This window comes from Podarcis gaigeae, assembly GCF_964106915.1.
Source record: "Podarcis gaigeae genome assembly, chromosome: 13".
Lineage (NCBI taxonomy): Eukaryota > Metazoa > Chordata > Lepidosauria > Squamata > Lacertidae > Podarcis > Podarcis gaigeae.
In genome coordinates, this window is record NC_139689.1 from 31,673,075 (window position 1) to 31,697,493 (window position 24,419).

A 24,419-nucleotide genomic window follows, 5' to 3' on the forward strand; every position below is an offset into this window, starting at 1 on the left:
GGGGTAAAGGAGTGTTTTGAAATTGCGTTTTTCTAGTAAACCAATACAGCTCCCTTTGATTTTTGTGTGTCCCAGAGAATGATGAATCGAGCCATTCAGGAGCAGATGTTTCTGTCACCTGAAGGTAGGATTTGGCTTTTTGAGAGTTACACTCCACCCAACCTGTGCAGGCCTTTGGCTATATAGAATCAGTGCTTCTTTTCCTTAAAAAACGTTTAGGGGTACTCTCATTTTCCTACTCAGATTGAAATACTGCCCCTCAATGAGGCCAAACTTAGATTCACAAAACGTTTAGGGATATGTGTCCCCCTGCGCCCCCCCCCCAGAAAAAGGCACTGTATAGAATAAATTGAATTGAACATTGAACCTTCCATGATGACATCATCTCCATCCAACCTTTAGGCAGTCCTCCCCACTTCAGCTTTTATTAATATTTTTTACCTCCTAAAATTAATCGTCAGTTTTGCAAACATAAAATCTGTTTCTCTACCTAGACCCCTACCTAACAAGGAACATGCTAGGTATATTGCCTAAGGTAGGATACTGATCCAGGTAACTTCTGGGATTTATACTTTCCAAATTGGTGGATCAGCCACTGTGTGTATCTCTGTCCCAGCAATCTACAACCTGGCACAATGTTAAACTTGCATGATACCTACTAGAGCCTAAACCATGTAGTCTTACAAATGTCTACTCAAAGGTACCATATTTTTTGCCCTATAGGACGCACTTTTTCCCCTCCAAAAATGAAGGGGAAATCTGTGTGCGTCCTATGGGGCTAATAAAGGCTTTCGCTGAAGCTTGGAGAGCGAGAGGGGTCGGTGCGCACCGACCCCTCTCGCTCTCCAGGCTTCAGAAAGCTATCAGCAACCCTGGGGAGCCCGCGGGAGTTCCCGCAGGGCTCCTGCACTGCGGATAGCAGCCTGCCGCCCGGGGTGCAAGGCGCCCTGAAGCAGAGCGCCCCGCGCGCCGTGCAGACATCCACAGCCCCACAAGCTCGGGGGACAGTGGGGAGGTGCAGCGCCGTCATCTCACTGTTCCCCGACCTGGTTTTGGGGGGGGAAATAAAGGGAATTTTTTTTCCCTTTATTTCCCCCCCAAAAAACTAGGTGCGTCCCACTTTCAGTAAGCTTACTCCCAGCAAACCTGCTATAGGATTGCAGCCCTAGCCTGTGATCTCCTACACTCTGTCTAAAGACTGTGACTATTATTATTATTATTATTATTATTATTATTATTATTATTATTATTATTTCCTTCTAAAGCACTGCTTTAAGGTGATTTACACTTAAGATAATTATCAACAATTAAATACCCATAAACAACACTAAACACCTAACAAGTGGACAATCGTGGTCAAGATCCATTTTTCCAGCTGGGAAAGCCTATCAGAACAAAAATGTCTTCAACTGCTTCCAGAAAGTGCAGGTTGTAGATGCCTGTCATATCTAGACAGGATTTCTATTCCACAGGCAGCCTTGATAAAAGCCTTGCTCTGAGTCACTGGGGAGTGTGGGGGCTTCTGAGATCTTTGGAACTTGCAGGAGAAACTCTCCCACAGACCAGAGTGTTCTACTGGGTTTATAAGGGATAAGGTGTTACCTGAAGTAACCTGTTCTGAGTTCTATATAACACCCACAGGCAGGGTGATATATGGCAACCAGTCTGGGGTAGTGGTTAGAGTGTTGGACTAGGACCTGGGAGACCTGGGCTCAAATCCCCATTCAGCCATGAAGCATGCTGGGTGACCTTGGACCAGTCACTGCCCCTCAGCCTAGCCTACCCCCCAGGGTTGTTGCTGGGATTAAATAAAGATGGGAGAACTATGTTCGCCACCTTTAACTCCTTTGAGAAAAAGGTGGGATATAAATGCAATAAATAAACAAATAAATGAAATCATTTGCCCCCCCCCCCAGCAACCTAACCACCACCTTCTACACTGGCTCTAGCCTCCAGACCAACTCAAAGGGTAGCTCCACAGTGTGTTATTTGTGACTTCAATGTCAAGCTGGCTTTTTAAAATCTCTCTCTCTCCCCGAACTCCACCTTGCAATGCTTAAACGGTGAGCCTGACGAAAGAGAGTTTGCTCACTTTTTTTTTGCAACGTATTGGTTTAACCCATATTAATGGTGTTGCCTGATGGTAGGATTTGAAAAGGACATAAATTATATAATGTAATCCTCATAAGCTACTATATCAACGTGGATCCCGGATTTCAAACGAAGTGTTGTTTTCAAAACACACACTCTCACACACAAAACTCAGAGGTAGTGCTGAAGTGAGCATTTACACAAACTTAGATTCAGACTGGGTCCAGTGGATTTTGCTGCCTGAAGTGGAACTGGAAATGGCACCCCCCCAAAAAAAAGGTCAGGGTGCATACTAAAGATCAGGCAAATTATTTTGGTATTTGATGCAAGAAGAGATCCAGCCCTAGGATATTTTTGATAAATGGTAGTGGTGGTGGTGGTGATGATAACAACAACATCTCATATGCGCCTCTCTCCACAGAAGTAAAAATATGAACAAAAAATGTGGCAAAGGCCACATCCACACCGTAAATTAAAAGAACATGTAGACTACTTTTAACAGTCATGGCTTCCCTCAAACGATCCTGGGAACCTTAGTTGGTTAAGGGTGCTGACCTCACAGACCTACTGTGCCCAGTACCCTTGTCAAATTATGCTTCCCAAGATTCTCCATGACTGTTATATTGGTGGAAGAGCACTCTCAATGTATGGTGTGGATGTGATCTGAAAGTCTGCTACCTGAGGCAACTGCCTCACTCTGCCTAACAGTTGGGTCGGCATCCTCTCAGCTTCATAAATATGAGAGTTATTTCACCCCCAATTTCTTAAGAGCTAGAACGGCAACCCTGGGCCAAAGTGGCTGCAATGAGACACCCCAGCACCCCCACACTTCTGGTTGGCTCAAGGCTCAAAGCCTGAATTGTTAATGGGGAGCCTCTTCAAGATAGAAGAATCAAGATTTTCTTTACGACAATGACAAAACACCACCGGAGGGCCTCCACACCTCATTTGCGTTTTTCCACCAAGCTAATAGTGTGGCATCTGCTGTCGTTTAGTTATCTGGAGTGGGGAGCGACACCCATATGTTGCAGACGGCATGATAAAGGAGAATAAATAATTGCCATCTCTCCTGACCTCAGCGTCTGCACCAGCCCGGCTTCCACACAAATCTTCTAAGTTGTTTAAATTGCACTCACAACATAGGTGATGGGATCGGAAATGATGGAATGATCACATATTCAGTTTCTGTGTTTCTCGCTTAGCCAGCCTTGGCTTTGAGCCACGTCGCTTCCGAGCCGGCCCAACGTCTGTGGGGAAGGCGCAGATTGAATGCTTAATTACACCCTCCTCAATGCGCCTTGATTGACAGAGGTGGGAAGAACAAGGAGTTTGCTTTGCTCTTGTAGCAAATGCACTGATGCACATGGCTCCCGGTGCTGGGCTGTGCCCAGGTCTGCACTTAAAGTGTGTATCCTTGGTGCCCCTGAGGTCAGTTGCTCCCCAAGCTGGAGTAACAACCTGTCAATTAGGCAAAGGTAAAAGTCCCAGCCAATCTGGATGTTTCATACTGGCTGCCAATCAGAGGGGTTGGTACTGCAAACCCCTGCTTCCTTCTATTCTATCCTCTACCTGGGCAATTAAGGGTGGTGAGGATACATGGGCTAGGGAGAGTCCTGAGGTTTGGAGGACCATTTAGCCCCCAGGCATGAGGTTCCCTCACCCTGTTACAGTGGGCCAAACTATCTATCTCCCCTGACTGGCAGTGGAACTTCAAGGTCTCAGGCAATGAGAGGTCCTTCCTATCACCAACCTACCTACCACTTGGCAGGCAGCCTTCTGTATGAAACAAAGCCCCTACTACTGCTGAGCTACAATTCTGAGTATGTTGGTGGTCAAGCCTCACTGTCTTGGCCCAGCATTTTGGCCGGCCCTACCATTAGGTAGAGTTAAGTGGCCACATCAGACGACAAACACAGTGGGTAGGGAGTGGCAACAAGACAATGGAGGATAGTGTCCTGGGTTCACCTGCTGCATGGGTTCACCTGCATGGGTTCACCTGTCCTGGGTTCACCTGCTGCATCCAGGTGACATGAAAGACTCTGCTCCAACCTCAATATTGAAGGAAGATTCAATTGGTCAGCTTCAGTGCACAGAAGGGGAGGGCTGCCATCTTGTCCTCTGCAAACTGTGTTGGCAAAATATCTTATCCTTGCTGCTAATGGCACTGTGGGTTGGATCACGTCAAGGGCTGTAGATGAAAAGCATCTGCTTTGCATGCAGAAGGTCTCGAATTCAATCCAAGGCATCTCCACTCAGTGCTGGGAAAGGTTCCTTGCCTGAAACCTGGAGAGGTGCTGCCAGTCTTTGTAGGCAACACTGAGCTAGAAGGGTCAGTGGCCATACGTAAGGCAGCTTCTTGTTCTTATCGACCCGATTTGGAAACCTGCTACAGTGGCACTGTGCAAGTGGGAAAGTGTAAGTAATCCTCTCTGCAGAGATAAGCCATTGAGAGGAAGGGGAGCGTCACATCTCAGTTCCCGCAGCCTCCAAGGCAGGCAACTTTTCCTCTGCTGACGGCTATCTACTCAGCTGCTTCCACGGGGAGGGAATCACACTGCCAAGCCCCCAAATAATTACATTGCTTTTGCCATTGTGCTCCGATCAATGGGCTTCGCCATCTCCCTTGTCGTGTCTCAAGCAATCGCATTATCACCCGAGCGTGTCTCCATTAGCAGCATCTTAAACAAGCTTCGCAGAGAGAGAGATGAGGACAGAGAGACACTTCGTTTCCCTCAAAGCCGCTAGCTGGGGCTGAAGTGCTCTGTTCAGGTGACATTTCAGGTGGTGAGGGGTGTGAGAGAGACCCAAGCCCTATTGTGCTGGCTGGGGCTCACGGGAGATGCGGTCCAAAACATCTGGGGGGCACCAGGTTCTGAAGAATTACACATTCCCACAGCTGGGATGGACAACTGCTCAGTGGGGTCCTTAAAATAATAAGCAGTAATAGCAAGCTAAAAGGGACCTGCAACAAAATGTTGCAGCACCGAGTGTTGCTGTTCAGGATTGTTAGCCACTTTGTCACCCTTCCCCATGCTCTGTTCTCCACAAGTAGCCAGACAGCGGCCTTCTAGGGCCACTGAGCACATTCAGTCCTCGTGGGACAGTTGTTGAGGTTCATCACACTGTGAATCAATTTTTTAATATATATATTTTTGTGCTTCTGCAAAACTTGAGGCTGTCTGAAGTCTGCCATTATATGTGGGCAGAGTCATTTTGGTTACACAAGCAATGGCACTCACAGCCATCAGCTGCAGCGGGAAAGACAAGAAACTGCCTTCTACTGAGTCATTATTCCATCTACCTTAGTGCTACCAACAGCAGGAGCGCAGAACCTTTGCTCCTCCAGATGTTGCTGAACTTCAACTCCCATCAGCTCCAGCATGCATGGCTGATGGCCAGGGATGATGGGGGTTGTCGTTCAACAACCGCCAAAGGTTCTCCACGTCTAGTTCATGTTGACTGGCATCAGTTCTGCAGGACTTCCAGCAGGGGTCTCTCCCAGCCACTCCTGGAAATGCCAAAGAATGAGAACCTGGGACCTTCCGCATGCAAAGCAGAAGTTCTACCACTAAGCTATGAATAATAAAATTATAATTATACAATTATAATTACTTAGCATTTATATGGCCTATCTTAACACGTTCAAAGTACTTTGAATATGATAAAAAGTAGGTGATAACCAGTTTGTGGGCCATTGACCAGCCTTGCCGCTTTCTCCGTGGGATCTGGCATCAGACCAGAATGTGACACCCACTGCCCAAAAGGCATGTCCAACACCTATCAATTCCCCATCACACCAAGTGTCAACCTACTAAATCCAGGACTCACACACTGTGGAGACACGGCCTGCAAATCAAACTAACTTCAGGTGACTTAAGAGAGAGACTCTGAAGACACTGCAGCAACTCTATACATCTGTCACTTATTTGGCTTCCCTGGGGGTGAGTTGAGGTAATGAATGAGTGATTTATTTATTTTTGAATACCGACAGGCAAACAGCAGCCCCATATTCTGCCCACAATGGCCCAAGTCCCTGCCTCCCTGGCTACCCAAATCTTTCTCAAGATTATCATCCAATCCTATTCCAAAGTCTCAGAGCGGTTTAACATTTTGAAGCAAATTTCAGGAGAGAATAGTACAGGATTTCTAGTGCATTTACATCCTACTTTTTAATTACTGCGTTGTTTTAACAGGACTGTTTTGGTGTGCATTTCCATTATGGAGGCTTATATTATAATGCTTCTGCAATTGGGTTTTTATTCTTGCACACCGCTTAGAAGCCTAACTACGTATTAAGCGGCAAATAAATAAATAAATAAATAAATAAATAAATAAAGCAAGCAGCAGCAACAACAGCCCACAGATAAATAAGGCAAAATTTCTCTGTAGAAATAATCCAGTATTAAAGTCCCACCTCTTCCCAAGTACAACCCCACACTATCATCTGAGCCCACATTAACATGGACCTTCTCTCACAGTCCTGGTGTCATATCTCTCTCATAACACCCCACCCATTTCTGTCCCTCCAGAGTTGAGGCCCCCTCTCTCTCCTTATCAAGTTATCTTAACTGCATGCTGTCCACAAACCTGTGTAATGTGCCTCGATTCTTTTTTCCCTTTTAATAAGGATGTTTAGCTTTGGGAGAGGGCTACTGGGTTAGGTCTCAGTCCCTGAGTTAGGCTGGGACAGGACCACACAAAATGGTCCACTGCAGGCTCAGATGCACAGCATCATCACACCAGCGGGTAGCACTTTGGTCTAAACCACTGAGCCTCTTGAGGTCAGCAGTTCGAATCCACATGACAGGGTGAGCTCCTGTTGCTTTGTCCCAGCTCCTGCCAACCTAGCAGTTTGAAAGCATACCAGCGTGAGTCGATAAATAGGTACCGTACCGCTGGTGGGAAGGTAAATGGCGTTTCTGTGCACTCTGGCTATTGCCACGGTGTTCCACTGCGCCAGAAGCGGTTTAGTCATGCTGGCCACATGACCCAGAAAGTTGTCTGAGGACAAATGCCAGCTCCCTCGGCCAGAAAGCGGAGATGAGCGCCGCACCTCACAGTCGAATCTGACTGGCCTTAACCATCCAGAGGTCCTTTACTTTTTACCTAGCACCAGACAATAACAAGGGTAGTCCCAAGTCAAAGTAAAGCTTAAGGCAGATGTCGGCAGTAGGAAGATCTGTCAGAAGACAGGGCAAAGTCAGACTGAAGGAGTAAGGAGCTGAATGCTGCTGACCTCAGCTGAAGGTTTCCAGCTCCCAGATTCCACCCCAATTCAGCTGCACGTGTTTTCCAATAAGCTTTTACTATTGATGAATGCATTTACTCCCAAGGAGCCCAAGTAGAGTGGTAAATAAAACAAAATAAGAATAAACAACAATGTGCTCTTTCACGAAGCCTGAGTCTGGATCTTCTATAGCTGATTCTCTCCCTCTGGCTTGATCAGAGGCTCCTATGCCCACAGGCTATATAGGAAATAGATTGAGAATGCTTCTGGGGCATCTCCTGGAGGCAGGCCTGGTTAGGTCTTCCCCTGGAAAAACCTGGGGTTTTCTGGATCAGTGCTGCAGTTGGGGGGCTCAGTCTGCTCTCCTAGGTCCTCTGGCTCTGGGCAGTCTGTGTCTCCAATAAAGGATGTGCTGTCTTAGGCCAGGACAGGAAAGCTTTCAATTAACAACAATCATGCCTTGGATTAACCTCATTGGCTACCATTGGGCAGGCCTCAGCATGGCAACTATTTTGAGCTGAGAAGTGGTAGTGGTGAGGTGGTACTTAACCCTTTCCTCAACCACATTTCTCTGTACCAAGCTACCTTCCACAAGTGACTTTTCCCATTTCCGTGCTCTGGGAAATTTCATATGAGCACCTGCACATAGTGTGCAATAAGCTCCACATCCATACCACCCCCATGAAGAGTGTTCTCCTCACTTTCCCACACCAATTCACAGCACAATCTCTGCTTGTTCACAGCACATTAGCTTTTCACCTGAGAGCGCTACTTCTCACCCTCTTCATTACATGCCACCTTTTGTCATGATTTCAAGGTGGTTTAAAAGCATCCTCTGTCCTATACATTATACACAAACGTGTGTTACAGCCCAGAATTCAATTTTTTGAAAAAGAAAGAAAGAAAATATGCTTCTGGAGGGACCAAATGAGAGCGGAAGAATGATGCTGCTCTTTCCATGCTCCAAATAGCTTCTGTCTTGCTGCTCCTCTCTCCAACATTTCTACTGCAGTTACATCCACAGCACATATTTAAAGCAAGGGCCTTCCCCCAAGGAATCCTGGGAACTGCAGTTTAAGGGTACTGGGAATTGCAAGTCTGTAAGGGGTAAATCAAGGGACGCGGGTGGCGCTGTGGATTAAACCACAGAGCCTAGGACTTACCGATCAGAAGGTTGGCGGTTCGAATCCCCGCAACGGGGTGAGCTCCCATTGCTCGGTCCCTGCTCCTGCCAACCTAGCAGTTCAAAAGCACGTCAAAGTGCAAGTAGATAAATAGGTACCACCATGGCCTGAAGGTAAATGGCGTTTCCGTGCACTGCTCTGGTTCGCCAGAAGCGGCTTAGTCATGCTGGCCACATGACCCAGAAGCTGAACGCCGGCTCCCTCGGCCAATAAAGCGAGATGAGCGCCGCAACCCCAGAGTCGGTCACGACTGGACCTAATGGACAGGGGTCCCTTTACCTTTACCTTAAGGGATAAATCACAGTACCCAGGATTAATTGGAGGAAGCCATGTGTTTTAAATGTGTTGCGTGGATGCAACCTGTATGTTTTCAAGCTGGGGGGTGGGGGAGAACTTGGAACAAGAAAATGACAGGCCAGGAATGGGTTAATCACCCTTCCTCCCTGCTTCTCCACTTTCAACTGCCTGCCCCCTCCTGAAGCTGCTTTTTCCAAAAACAGTAACAAGCATCAGGGATCTAATATGCATGTTCTGCATACCACTGTGCAATTAGCTCCTTCACAAGCGGCATGTTTCTGCTGTAGCCCATCATTCTTCTCCCCCATAGAGAATTATGATACAGTACTGATGTCTCTGAACACCAATTGTTAGGAACTGCAGGTGTTGTTGCACTCGTGTCCTGCTTGTGGGCTTCCCATAGGCATCTGGTCAGCCACTGTGAGAGCAGGATCCTGAACCAGGTGGGCCATCGGCCGAATCCAGCAGGAGCTTCTCTTATGTTGTTATGGCTTCTGCACGCTGCCATGCCTGGACCACAGAAGGGAGCTGTTTGCCTGTCACGCTCTTCCCTCAAAGTTGCAAGCAGACAGCCTTTGCCTTTTGCTCAGAAGTGAAATAATGGCGAGGAAATTGTGTTCGTTAATGAGACACCGGATGGGATCACACAAGAAGCGTTGCTTCGGCGCTTGTTAAGGCATTCAAAAGCATCCTTCGCACACCTCTCAGCGTGCCATTCAGGCTGTCATTCTCTGTGGCACAGAGCTATTGGAAGCAAAGCAAGTTCCCTCTTCCTCTCTTCTAAGCATCTCCCAAGGAAGGCAGCTCACGAGGTTCTTTTGAATTTGCTCCCTTCACACCTCCTTCTCTATGGGGAATTTAACATAATGTGTCTTGCCAAAATTGGCTTTGCTGCACAGACCAGGGACGGCCGGTTTATACAAGTTGCAGAATCAAAGTGGTGACCGGTTCTTGGATTGAATCACTGCAGGATGCAGTGGGGGTTGTGTGCCTGAATGTTCCCCCAACCCAAAATATCTCCCCGCAGATGTAAATATAGCATGTCAGAGAATAGATTCGTGCCCAAGATGTTATTTTTCCATGTACAGATACATTTTTCTTTCTTTCTTCTTTGCAGGATGCCATTCAAACCTGCCCCAACCCAGTACACACCTTGAGATGTATAGTGTGAAAAAACAACATGATTCCATTCTGCCGAGGGTCTAAACCAGGCATAGGCAAACTTGGCTCTCCACATGTTTTGAGACGACAACTCCCATCATCCCTAGCTAACAGGACCAGTGGTCAGGGATGATGGGAGTTGTAGTCCCAAAACATCTGGAAGGCTGAGTTTGCCTATGCCTGGTCTAAACAGTTGGAAATGATGGATAATGGAGATGAGGATCACAAAGGAGCTTGAAGCAGATGAAAGGCTCTCTGCCTTTCATCTGCTGACGCAACACCTGTGGCCTGGCAGATGCTGTTGGACTCCAACTCCCATCAGCCCCAGCCAATACGGCCAATGCTCAGTAATGATGGGAGCTGGAGTCCAGCAATACCCGGAGGGCTACAGCTTCTCCAAAGCTGCCTTGTTAAGAAACATAGGAAGACCCCGCTGGACCAAGCCAGTGGCCCATCTAGCCCAGCATGCGGTTCTCACAGTGGCCAACCAGATGCCTATGCAAGCAGGATTTGAGCACAAGAGCACTGTCTCCCCTTCCCCCCCCCTGCGGTTTCCAGCAACTGGTATTCAGAAACAGTGCTGCCTCCAAATGTGAGTGGCTGGTAATACCGCTCATTTTACCCAGCCCTTCCATTGCTGCTGCTTTCGCCAATCCCTGCTTCTCTGCCCTTCATTATGGTTCGTCCTGTGCCCCACAGCATCCTCGTGAACTGACAGGCAGCTGCTGCTGTCCTTCTCTCCTCTTCCACCACCGCTGCTCTTGAGCTAACGTGGCAGCAGCAATGGCAGCAACTCCTACTTCTCTTTTTCTCACTGTGAGTAAGGGGGTCATTCCTCAAAGTGTGGAATGAAGGTGCAGGTGCCCTGGGGAGCCCTGCAGGAGCTGCGGCGGTGGAAGCCATTGGGTTAATGGGCTAGTGAGTGGGTGTCCTGCACGCCCCCCCCCCCAAAGTATAATCTACCACCCTACTGCATGAGGGAATTGCCTCAGTTTGCCTAATGACCCCAAGTCTCCCTCTCTCTATTCATCTAGCATCTTTGCTCTTTTCTTTCAAGTTCCTCCTCTTGAAGGACAATGCACACATTATGTAAGGAAGGGGTGATGTCAAGACACAGAGTCGGAAGCTGCAGAGTCCCGGGCTAAAGAGCAAGACCAAGTATCTAACCCTGAGCCTGATGCTGGTGAGCAGAGGTCACCCAGCAAGAGTGATGCCAGAGAGAGGCTTTGAACCCTGGTCTACCCACGTCCTGGTCTGGCCCTCTCTATAACCACTGCCCCACACCAGCTCTCGTCTGCACAGTGTAGGCCTTCTGGGCCAGAATTCCAATTTCCATATCTCTCTCCCCCCCCCCCCCAAGAAATCAGCCCGCAGCATCCCAGGATCTTTCCCTATTTTCCTCAGGCTCTGAACATTCACCAGGACGAGTCTCTGAGGCGCACTTCAGCCATCCTCCCCAATATTGCCACAGCATCTCTAACCTGTTGCTTAATTGAAGCCTCTTAAATTTTTATGGCCAAATTGGCAGAAATGGCTGCTTTAGGGAACATTTCATCTTCTTTAACATGCCTGCCTTTGGCGGAATAACGAGGAGCAATAGAAGAAAGGTTTCCCGAGCCCAGGCGTTTGTTCCTTTTGTAACTGGTGTGGACAGTTTGCATCCCCAACAAAGGATTTGTTTTGTTTTTGAGCAGGAGGCTTTTATCAGCATCCCTCCTTGCTCCAGCTGCTGCATGCCTGACAAAGTCACCTGCAAATGCCTGGAGGCCCTTCCAGTTGCTTTTATCAGGCAAGCCCCTTGGGCTGCTTTGCTCATGGTTTGTGGGTGGTGGGGTAGGAGCACTTAGCAAGGTTTAGCCTTACACACACACACACTGCTTCTCCTGCGTGTAAACTGTTTTGTCCTTTTCTCTCCCCCTCACCCCCTTGTTAGAAGTAATGAGGACAAGCTGTGCCGGGGACAGAGGAAAACAACAGCCTCCCACTGCATGCCAGACGCAGCCCGGACGCGACTTGCTCCTCGTTCTGCATGTCCCTGAGCTGGCCATGAGAAGACAGAGAAAGCCAGAAGCCCTTCAACGTGATATAGGTGCTGGAGAGAGTACATTGGAAACTTGGGGGCATTTTCACATGAAGGTTACAGTGGTACCTCGGGTTACAGGTGCTTCAGGTCACAGATGCTTCAGGTTACAGACTCTGTTAACCCAGAAACAGTACTTCGGGTTAAGAACTTTGCTTCAGGATGAGAACAGAAATCGTGTGGCGGTGGCAGCGGGAGGCCCCATTAGCTAAAGTGGTGCTTCAGGTTAAGAACAGTTTCAGGTTAAGAACGGACCTCCAGAACGAATTAAGTTCTTAACCCGAGGTACCACTGTACAGTAGTCTGCACCTTGAATTCTTGAATTCTTCTTCTTCTTCTTCTACATCATCATCATTAGTATTTCAAGCCTGAAAATCTCTTTATAATAAAAATGGATTGGTCACAACGCTCATTCGTGTCACAGGTGCCTCTCTTGTGCTTGCTTCCTCCATGTGATCACATGACCATAAATAACGAGAGGCTCAAAGGAAGGGATGGGGAGCCTGTGGCCCTCCCTAGATGTCAGTGGACTCCAGCTCCCATCATCCCAGATCAACAACTGGAGCAGGGTGGTGCAACACATGGCCTCAATTTTTTGCGGCTCCCAGGCAACATTTGATGCCCCCGCCTAAGGCTGCTTTCCTAAAGCTGGTTAAGTGAAGCGCTGGGCTTTGGGACAGAGGTATGAGGGCTCTGACAGGGTCCTAGAGTCCTCCCTTTCTCCTTCCCAAAGCCTAATTAGTGCTTTCTCAGCTTTGGAAAGAAGGTGGGAGGGCTCTAAGACCCTGCCAGAGCCTCGTGTCTCCTTCACAAAACCTGGTGCGCTGCTTAGCTGGCTTTGGGAAGGCAGCATGAGGGTTGGGACTGGGGGTGTCAATATTTGGCCTTTTGGTCCCCCCCTCAACGCAGTGTGGGTTCCGTGCCATAGAGCAGGAAGGCCTTGAGAACTGCAGCTCTGTGAGGGGACTAGGGGTCACAGAAGAATTCTCAGCACCCTTAACCAAGTGCAGTTTCCAGGATTTTTTTTGGGGGGGGGGGCGAGTTGTAGCTGTTCAAAGTGGTATGATGCTGCTTTAAATGTATAATGAAGAAAGGGTTTGGCCATTTCCTGCAACAGAGTCCAGATTAAAGCTTTTCTCAAACATTCATAGCCTCATCTACCATTGTCTTTTTCTGGTGCCTCTTTCTTCCTTCGCTGCTCTCTTTGCCTGGAAAGCCTCCCCCTTTCCCATTTCGGCCAGCCCCTGCACTGCCCCCTGTCCTTGTCCTGCTGTTTTCTTCTTCTCCTTCAAGTCCCACGCCAAAGCCTTTCATGAATCACCTCAGCCCTCCCGCAATCTGCCTCTCCAGCTGCCCTGTGATCCCCACCCCTTTTCCTGTCTTGCAGCTGTGCGGTTTTCATCAATATGGCCATAAAGGTTTCCTCCAAGACAGAGAGGGACGCAACATTTCAACTTGACAGTTTTCACAGCGAATGTAATTGGTCCTAATTGCGACCAGAGTGATCTTACCTGCCCTCCAGACACATATATCCAAATGCTTATTATTAAAAATTTGCATGTGGATGAATGAATAAATGGTGTAGAATTCAACAGAGTCAGTTTCACTCCCTCCCTCTCTTTCTCTATGTCTGGCTGGTAAAACAAGTTTAGTGAAGAGGTGGTAACTTTACATTCACAGGTCTTGAGACTCACAGGTTGGCTGTGGGCCCACACCACCTAATACTGGGTGCATAGGGATAATTATGGGTCATAAGCCCCACTGTTTACAGAGGTGGGCCCTGGTAATATGGCGCCCTGTGCAGGCAAGACTCTGGAAGGATCCTAGTAAGGGCTTGCTTCCCAAAGCGGAGCAAGCCCTTACCAGGCTTTGAAAAGGAGGCTGGAAGGCACCCCCTTGGTTTGGCGCCCTGTACAAGGGAACCTGTCACGCTGCCCTCAACCCACATCTGCTGTTTGTAATTACACATCTGCCTCCGACAATGCACAGAGTGGTTGCAAAGTCTGTTAGCACTTCTAAGTAATTGCAGTTCACTGCACTGAATGCTCCACGGTCAGGATTGGACCATTCCTTATCCTCCACTTGAATCGCTGAGCTCTTCTGATGGGGCATGTTTGGTGGTCCCACATGTTCCTCAGGCTTGGCTGGCATTTACCTGGGATGGACCCTTAAGTGTGCTGGGACTGCCCTGCAGTAGAGCTCCTGGCCACCCTGCTCCCTTTCAGGCATCTTCTGAAAACTGTTTTATTTAGGCAGGCCTCTCAAAGCCAAGACCCTCTGCCAAACCAGCTTTTGCTAACGTGTCAGATGCTTTTATTGTTGAAACTGTAGTATTGTTTTTTTCTTTATTTTTCGGATGTATACTGCCTTGTGATATTTTATATGACAGCGTGATCTATAAACATGTAAATAAAATTTTAAAATAAACAAAACAGTTAAACATTTTGCCATCTGAGATGGGAACTCCAAATGACATCCCCTGCTGTTTCAGGGGAGTCGTGCAGAACTTCCTAAAGGATTGTAGTGATTCCCCGTCTGCCTGTTTTATTAAGCATTCATCCTGATTTATTTGCACCAAGTTTACAGGGAAGTTAGATGACAGTCGGCCATTTATCCATTCTGTCTGCGGGGAGGTTAGATGACATTGTATCAATCAAATGTTATCCCATACTTTCAAGTACATTTCCTGTCATTTTCCTTACTGCAAAAAAAGTCAGATTGTGTATTTGTGTGCTGCACCAGTCCTTCATTTTAAATGTTAATTTTGTTATTGAAACCAAGTTAGCTTATTTCTACTCTTTTACACAGTTTTGCATGGACTGGGATTTTTTGTGTGTTTTGTTTTTTTACTTATTGATATGTGGTTATTTCTTTCTTTAAAAAAGAAAAATTATTCAAAAGTTACAATACAGCATTTTCAATGAACATATCCCCTCCATAGACACCTCTGTGGTGATAATGATGATGGCATTAAAATATCCTGTTCTTTCTACAGAATTGTTTCTCATTTGCTTTGAATTGTTATTGTACATTTGATACACTGTGAGTGGCTTTGGGCACAATTGAGTGGAAAGGTGGCATACAAATAAACTGAGGATGGTGAGGAAGGACGATGAATTGCACAACCTGAATTTGTGTGGTTGAATCCCACCCGAAAACAGCAACAGTTTGGAAGCATTCTAAGTCTCATCAGGCAGACCTCTCCCCCATTCTGCCACTGTCCATGCTACTTCTCCTTGCCTTATGGATAGTATTCTCTCAAATGGCAGCTAACCAAGGCAGCCTCAGCCTCTCCTCTCTTTGTGGCCTTAGATGGAATGACTACAGAATGCTGAAATGTATGAGAAAAGCAGGACTCACTCTTTGCTCTTGAGTGGCTACAAAAGTCTGGAACCCAGGCGCCACGCCAAACCCAAGTTCCTGAACAAATGGTGGCTCAGACTGACTGTGGATCTGGACTTTGACTCCTGCTTCAAATGTTGTTTCATCTGCAAAGAGAACGAAAAAAATGTTAATTAGTCAGGGACGATCTTGTGCTTTCAACACTCAGAAAGGCGATGAGCTTAATCACTACCATAATCAGCACCCCTGCCATCAGAAATGGCAATATCCAAACTTGCCCAAACAGCAATTTTCCAATCTGAGGAACTTCTTATGTAGCTGCTGGCTACATTTCTCCATACCCTTAGAAATGTGTAATTTTAAGTTATTTCCTCAATGATATGCAAAGTCCACATAAGTTCTATTTGGCCCAGAAATGGAAGACATTATAGGACAAGAATGTGTGGACTCTGTCTATCACAGAGGAAATAACTCAAAATTACACATTTCGAAGGGTAAGGAAGACTTGAATCATTTCTGTACCATATTGCAATGGGATTTCATCTCTTAGGTCTCAAATTCAGATATACAAAACTCTCTTCCCCCATCAAATTGTGAAATCTGGTTTCCATCATGTGTTTTGCTGCTTTTATTCTTCTATATTATCTGCTCTTTATTTATCTGGAAACACAACCTCTGTATTGCACCTATGTTTTGTAACTTTAGGTTTTGTCATTTATTTGCATTTATTATTTTTCATTAATAAAATGATTTTTGTCGAACACAAAAAACCACACTCAAAATGCTGTGAGTTAATCAACACCATTACCATTCCTGACATCAGAAATGTTAATATCCAAAATCAGGTAGGGGGTATGTTTCAGGCCTCCAGGACACTCAAGTGTTACTGATCTTAAAGCTACTATCCTTGAATAAAGGCAAGTCAAAGGGAAGCTGCAGCATGAAACTTTTGAATTACAATTCAATCAACAGGTTCCATGCAAAAATTTGTGAACTGAATCAGAACAGAGGTTTTCCTTCACATCACATGTGTCAGTGCAACCTGGGGTTTCCCCAGCTTAACTTGCAAGTAGCAGAAAGTGAAGCCAAGGAAACCCTGGACACGACAACTTCACACCATGCATATTTTTCACTAGACATTACCAAGGAAACATGGTTACTAGCCTTCATTCACACATCCTTTTCCCATTCCACCACCACCACCAATTTGTCTGGTTGGAGCATTAGTCATTCTTCTCAAAACTCACAAAAATGTGATTTGTACATAAAACTTCCTAAAATTGGTCTCAGCCTTAGCTTTTTGCAGAATTGTGCTTGTGTGTTTTAGTGTAGATTTCATGTTGTGCTTTTGGATTTGGAGGAACATTCTTTTAATGCCTGCATTCACCTCTTGCAGCCCCCCAAGTTGTTCAGCTGTCTCCCTGCGTCGCAGATGGCAGAGTCGTGCAAGAGATGCCACAGTTTCTATTTCACATTCTGGCAACAAAGATCCATGTTTTTAAAAAACCCTCTTCCAGATCAATGTTTGTTCAAACCCCCTTGACACCCAGCCTGTTTCTCATTTGAATAATTCCAGCAGCGTGCTCACGAAATGCAGCAATGAGCTGGCCGTGCTGGTGGGTGGGTGGCTGCGAGTCCTCCGCCACTAAACTTCCTTCTAAAAAGGCTTTTACAGATGTGGCACAGAGGACAGCCTATTAAAACATAACCTTTTCAGACTCTGCCTTTCTGTCTCAAAAGCACAAAAACAGCTCAAAGATAAATAGGACACACACAAAAAAATAACAATAACACTCCCTTATGTAATGCTAAAAAAGCCTCCCCAGGAACCTGTTGCTTCTGTGAACACGATCTGCCAGCTGGTGGGATTTCTTGGGGGGGGGGGAGAGGTTTTCAATCAATCAGGGGGGTCAAGCTGATCAGTGACAGCTGGCTTGGAAACTAAGCCCTGTCTGAGCAATACTTTTTGCAACTAGGCTGCTCCTTCTGTTGAAAGTCTCACTCCGCATGCATTTGTAAAAGGCAATACACCTTTTCACTCAGGTTGGCAAAAGCCTAACTGTTAAGACGCATAGATTTATCATTACAGCTTGCCATCATTATTTTTTCATGGTGTTATTATGGCTCTCCAGTGTGCAAACATATAAATATTAAAGCCCGAGCCCATCCGTTAGCCAGCCGAGGAAAACAGTTGTGAGGCATAAGGATGAAGCATAGGAGAGGTCCAAGCAAGGGAAAGGAGAAAACCAGGATGAATGGATGCAGCTGTGAGTGCTTTCCTTCAAATCTGGGATGTGTCAAGGCTTCAGTAAGTGGCCTGTTTTCCCCCTCCGCCACACCAGGATTCAGCCCTGGCACACTTAACAAGATAAAATTAGCTAACACGCAGAGGGCATTCACCCCACAGCACTGTGAAATTACACCTTAACGCCAAACGTTTTTGGAAATGGGGAGGGGCTTTCACATCACACTGAAATGACGATGCCAACCCCATACTTCCAAGGAAGGTAAAGGGGAGAAGCCAAAAGCAATGCCACCAAGCCTCACTCCAACTCCATTTCAATGCTTCCCTTTCCATCTTTGAGTTGGCAACTGTGGGAAGAAGTCCAGAACTAGGAGAGGGCTCATTTAGATTGTGAGCTTGCCGACAGCAGCCTGGTTATTTTTATTTATGTATGGTGTCTAATAAACACGGCGATCGTTGCAAATGATAAATGACAAAGATGACAATGACAACTTAGTTAACGTCCCAGAAAGACAAAGTGCCAAGTCCCTCGTGAATCTTCCGCGCTCTGTTGCTCCCATTTCCTTTCAATGGTGCTGGTGCAAGAGGAAGAACTTTCCCAAAGGACTGTGCTCTCTTGGGTCAAATCTGCCTCCTGCTCCGCTGCCCTTAGGAGAAGATGCGAGCTGAAATGGAGAAGGCATGTTTCAAGCACACAAAATGTGCCCTCTCCTTTGACAGTTTTGGTTTTTTTTTGCACTCCTTTGCGAAAGGAATCGAAGCTGTTCAGAAGTGGGCATCATGTCGGTGGAGAGAACTGAGTTGGCGCTCTGTCAACCTGATGCCTAGCTGAGGCAGAAGGCGACTGGGGTGTGCATTTGGATGCAGTGATGGCACCAACCTAGATGGCTTTAAAAGAGGATTAGGTGAATTCACAGAGAATTAGACAACCAGTGGCTACTAGGCATGATAGCTATGCTTTGCCTCCACAGTTCAGGGCAGCAATGCTTCTGAATACCAGTTGCTGGAAACCACAGGAGAGGCAGAATGCTCTTGTGCTCGAATCCTGCTTGCAGGTTTCCCATAGGCACCTGGTCAGCTGCTGTGAGAACAGGATGCTGGACTAGATGGGCCACTGTCCTGATCCAGCAGGGCTCTTCTTATGTTCTTAATACATGCATGCATATCTAAATGTGGATGCCACCCATTTTCACAGCATTACTTGCCTAATAAGATTCACACCTTTACCCCCATCGAGCCCCTGCTGGTCGTTCAGAGTGATGCATGAGCATCAAGGCCAAAGGATTCCCAATCAGTGCTGGAAGCCATCAGCACAGCATGACAAAACAAGGAGAACTGGCCTGGCTGCCTGGACAATGGGGAGGCATTCAACAGGAGGGAAAAACAACAGGTAGATTTTCTTTGCTATCAATGATATCACCACACAACTAAATATGTGGCACTTTGAGACATCGTGCTCGCTATGGGAGACCTGATTGGCTGGGATCACACGGTCCAGAAATCCTTTCACGCACAGCTAAAAATGACACTGAAGTAACAGCAGATTGTGAATACGGGCGCTGTTTAAATATGGGCACAAAAATAGGCAAAAGGGTAGAGGGCAGTGTTCTTGTCCAGGCAATGATCTCAGTTGGGTGAGGTTCTAGCATGGACAGAGGGGGGCTGCAAGGAATGAGTTCAACTCCCAAGAAGGGGAGCAATGTACTGTCAAGCAACTCCATGTTCCGGTTCTGGTAAACCTGTCAGGTTTCAATAAAGCCAAGTTGAGCAAAGAGGAGGTCAGCATCTAGTGAGGCAATATCCAAGCAAAACTGGTAGCATCATGGATAGCTCCACAAGAAGCCCAGGCTGAAGAGTCACATGAGCAGAGATAAGTTGGGTAAAATGTCAATGAGGCCTTGTAGGGCTTCCAAGACAGAGGACCAGACAGCCACGGGCTGCAAAATCTCTTTTTAGAAAATTAGGTACGGCAAGGGATAGACTCAAAAATCTCCTTTGGAGACCAGTTGGAGACCAATTTGATGTTCACTTAGCAAGAACATATTGGCTTGTGGCCGAGACAGCTGATTTGGGCACACGTGCTACTATCATGGTGGGGAGGATCTGCCACCCTTTTGCATCCTTATTTGCAGCTGGCTGGTCAGCAACTGGGGTGGCAGTAAGGCAACACTGAAAAAAACAGGTGGTAGTTGGGGAGGTCAAAGATACAGGTAATAGCATCACTAGACTGCTAGTGTCCATAACACACACACACACACACACACACACACACACACATACATACATACATACACATACACATACACAAGTGGCCCCATCTGCTGTAAGCTAAGGAACTGAAGGCAAGGCCAGCCTTCATCTTCTCTGCTTCAAGCCACTTTGTAAATTGAAGCTGTGATTCCTGACTCCCTGAGTAACAGAAGGTGTCGCAACTAACTGCATTACGCATGCCAGCTATTTTTAGCTGAGCAGATTGCTCTCACAGCCAAAATCCAGAGGCCATATGCCTTGAGGTGTATTATTAAAAAGCACATTATGTAATATCTAGGACAGGAAAGGTGCTGTCCCTGGAGCCTTATGGAGATCTCACAAGATACAGTAAAAAAAAAAAGTCAACCTTGTGGCATCATGCCCATCTTGCCAGAAACCAACATGGCAATTATGGAGACATACAGGGGGGACAGATGGACACCATCTCCCTGAAGTCCTTGACTTGGTGCTGTTGCCCATGAACAGGAGCGTGGGAAGTGTGCTGGGGAAAGGCTTTTCGTCTTTCCATAGGAACACCCCAAGCTCACTGAGAGAAGGCTGATGTGTGAAATGCAACTATGTGATTTTGCATTCTCTTTGCTTCTCGCAAGCCTGGAACTCCCTCGCAGAATGCTCCTTTCAAATCCCCGCCTTAAGACCTACCTCTTCTGTGCATAATCTTTGGTTTAGCCCCTTAACCCTTATCCCCAAATGAAATCTAAGCAAAGCGTAACTGCGCAAGCTCTAATGCGCCCCAGGGCCACCTGCTTCTCTCCCATTCCCCTTGCCCTGTTGAAATTTGGATTGTAAGCTCTTCGGTGCAGGGAGGGTGCTGTGCCTTTTCACGCAGGCCAGTTGTGCTGAGCACCTAGTTTTTGAAAGTGTAGTGTCTCAAAGTGCTGAGTTTCAATACAGTGGGTATAATTCAGCCGAAGTTAAGAACTGTGAAGCACCACTGATTTCAACGGGTAAACTAAGCCTAGGCTTAAACTTGCTAAGTTGGAATCAATGGTACTTGATTTTGCCTGAATTGTGCACACTGTATAGATAAACAAATACTGGATTTCATTTCACAGCTCCTTCAGTGCAGGCACCGGATCTACCGAAAGGTATATCCCGACAGCTCTTTTGTGTAAACAGGTGCACCATCTAGTCCTCGAATTATGAGGCAACACCACTCAAATGGGCTCCTACTGACTTTTTATGCAATGTGCATCCTAAAACAAATAACCTTTGCCAATATAAGGACTACTTCACTTTAATTTCAGCTCTCCAGCAGATTTGCAAGTCACAAGCAGATGTGGATCTTAAGGCTGTATGGTTTTTCTACAGTTAAGAAGGAGTCCTAACAACAACAACAACAGGAACTGAACCAGGGATAGGCAACAAGGTGTCCCCCCAAGGCTGTTGGATTTCAAACTACCATTAGTCCCAACAGGGGTGCCAACTTGAATAAAATATTTTTTGGGAGGGGAAGTCCAGGCAAGACTCTTCCCACATAATCAATCGCAAGATGCAGCGTACACACACCATTTGAATGGCAATGCCCATCAACTGGGGGGGGGGGGGCTGAAGGTATCTTGGCCCCTAGCAGTTGGCTCCTATGGTCTCAGCCAGCATGGCCAATGGCCAGGCATGATGGGAGTTGGAGTCCAGCAACTTCTGGAGGGCACCATGTTGGCTATCCTTGATATAGAGCATTTCAAATATATTTCATATGCATATTCTCCCGCCAACCCTGTTAGTTAAGCCAGCCTTAGTGTCCATGTACTGCAAACAGAGGGTTGAGAGAGAAAGGCTAAGTGACTGGATTAAGGCCACTTGGTGAAATTTGAATTCCTAGCTCATAGCCTTAGCTGCTACTCCACACCAGCTCTCATTCCTCAGTGCTGCTTTTTCCATCTTACTGTCCCCCTTTAAAAAAAAAAAAAAAGTAAACAGGTGGAAATCCAGCCTAAAATAAGAATTCTGAAAAGCTCATGTGCTGCAATTTGCATGCTGGTTGGTGCAAAAAACAGTGTTTTTTCCGGTTCATTGTGTTTCAGATTTTATTGTGTTGTTTTGCATTTTATTGTTCAATAAATACTGTATCAATATTTGATTTTTTTATGTACAATGGTCTGGAATCCATGCTTGGATGAAGGAATAGAAATTAAGTTCAGATTAGAAAATCTGAAAAATAAAATAAATAGTTCACTGACTTATTTAGGGGACAGAGTGAACCCCACTGTGTAGATGGCTTCCATCTACATTGGTCCCCTGCCAGTCTCTACACATTTGGCTTCTCTCAGCTGGGTCTGTAATGTCTTGGAGCTTTGCGCAGAGATCCTGCACAGTGGTCAGGCAGCAGATTAAGGAGACAGATGGGCTGTCACATATTTTGCGCCTAAAGGGCTAATGTATAACAGAATTTTAATGGACTACGCAAATATGTGGTTTTTAAGGAGCAATGCAAGATTGAAAAACTGCATTGTCCAAAACTTACGGGAGAAATGATATGTACTATACACACAAAAATAACGTATGCTGCAAATCTATGCATATTTACGCAGGAGTCCTATTGAGGTTAATGGGGCTTACTCTCATTGTAACTGCAGAGACTGCAGCTTACAAGGTGTCATGTTACAAACATGTTTCATTAAAACTGAGCATAATATAGCCACTTACTTCACAGACAAGTTGCATCAAAGGGCAGGGATTATGGTAATCACTTACTGTTCAGTTTTGGCCCTTTGGGACACTTTAGCTGCCTGCTGCCCAGATAATTTTGGGATCTTTGTAACACAAACGACATAAAACGGGGCAGGCAGGGGAGGAGAGAGGGTAGTGGCACCTTTATTAGGACCAATCAAAATGTTATAGGAGTAAGCTTCTGAGTTCTCCAGAACTCATACCCTTCATCAGGCCAGAGGCTAAATAAACTGGCAGAGAAACAGCAGGGACAAAAGACCGACAGACTGATGCTTGTCACACCCAATGCAAGCATAACTGGATTAGTCTCACCAGGTACAAGTCAGATTGCAGTTGCACCCAGGACTATAGGAACCAACTAGCAATCACAGCAATTCCCCCATTTTTGAAAATACAAAACCTTGGAGTCACTCACAACTTTGTCAAAACAAAAAAAAATTCCTTCCAGTAGCACCTTAAAGACCAACTAAGTTAGTTCTTGGTAAGAGCTTTCGTGTGCATGCACACTTCTTCAGATACACTGAAACAGAAGTTACCAGACCCTTCTATATAGTGAGAAGGTGGGGAGGGGTATTACTCAGAAGGTAATCACCCATTCCCACCACCCTTCTGAGTAATACCCCTCCCCACCTTCTCACTATATAGAAGGGTCTGGTAACTTCTGTTTCAGTGCATCTGAAGAAGTGTGCATGCACACGAAAGCTCATACCAAGAACTAACTTAGTTGGTCTTTAAGGTGCTACTGGAAGGAATTTTTTTTGTTTTGACTATGGCAGACCAACACGGCTACCTATCTGTAACTCACAACTTTGTGACATTGTAGTTAAGACTAAATAAAGTAGGTTGTGGATTTGAATTCAGCCCCACCCTCCAATAATGGACCAGAAGAGCCACCAATCATCTATGTCTCAGTATTTCCTTAGCTGTCTGTTAAAAGAATTCAAAATGAATTACAGCGCTGTATTGCTTTGCTTTTTACCTAACTTGGAAGATCACCTCCCTCTCTGCAATGCTTCGGTGTGATTCATAGCTTATTCTGTAGAGAACTGGCCTTTTAGCTTTTGAGTAGGACAGGACTTTGCCAGCCAGACAGTTAACATTTGGAAACATGACACAGACTGCCCTGCCAACCATCTGGACACATAAACAAAAAACCAGGCACAAGTTACCTACTGTACTAGGTACGGTTGGAGATGACGAATCAGGGGCTTTAAGCTTTTCTAAACCCACCCGCCACACTCCTGCATTTCTCTGCGACAAAGGCTTGGGCAGAGAAAACCACCCACCAGCTTTCATTCAGCTTTGCAAAGTGGATTCCTTGATGCACAACCTTCACTGCGGCAGCTCCGAAAGTCTTGAAATATTCAACAGTCAAAGACTGATGGGCAACCCAGACTCATTAAGAAGCCAGCTGGAGGTAAATGTCATGCTCAAACGCTGCCCTGCTGTCATCGCTCTTCGGCCCCCTTCCCAAATCTTTCTTGTATTAAAAAACGTTTGTTTTAAAGGTTTTATTGATTTTGTCTTTGTTTTTAATGATGATGGCGTCATGTATGTTTATTTTGAATTGGTTTGTGGCCTTTAGCCATGTTGTACCTATAATTTTATTTGTACAACACTTGGAGAACTTGTGGTTTATACTTTTTCGAAAGAAAGAAAGAAAGAAAGAAAGAAAGAAAGAAAGAAAGAAAGAAGAAAATCTCTTCTGATTCATTGCTCAGGTGCACACCTGAGGTTGTAGGAACCGTATCAGGAAAAAAGCAGGTACAGCTCTCTCCCAAGACACTTGCATGTTCAAAGGTTGGATGTGTTTGCACCAATACTCATCTTGTTTTATTTCATTTCCCTGTT

At 46.1% G+C, this 24,419-nt stretch overlaps 1 protein-coding gene across 5 annotated transcripts in view; it reads right to left on the bottom strand.

Moving 5' to 3' along the window:
- The window catches only part of LOC310829808 (acid-sensing ion channel 2), a 385,605-nt gene that overhangs the window by 25,507 nt on the left and 335,679 nt on the right, over window positions 1-24,419 (bottom strand). For all 5 annotated transcript variants that reach the window (XR_014557372.1, XR_014557373.1, XM_083708772.1 and 2 more), the window contains one exon: window positions 15,401-15,528. Coding sequence is in view for 3 of the 5 variants with exons in the window: in XM_083708772.1 (XP_083564898.1) it covers window positions 15,401-15,528 (128 nt within the window). In the remaining 2 variants the exon portion in view is untranslated. The remainder of the gene's footprint in view (window positions 1-15,400; window positions 15,529-24,419) is intronic.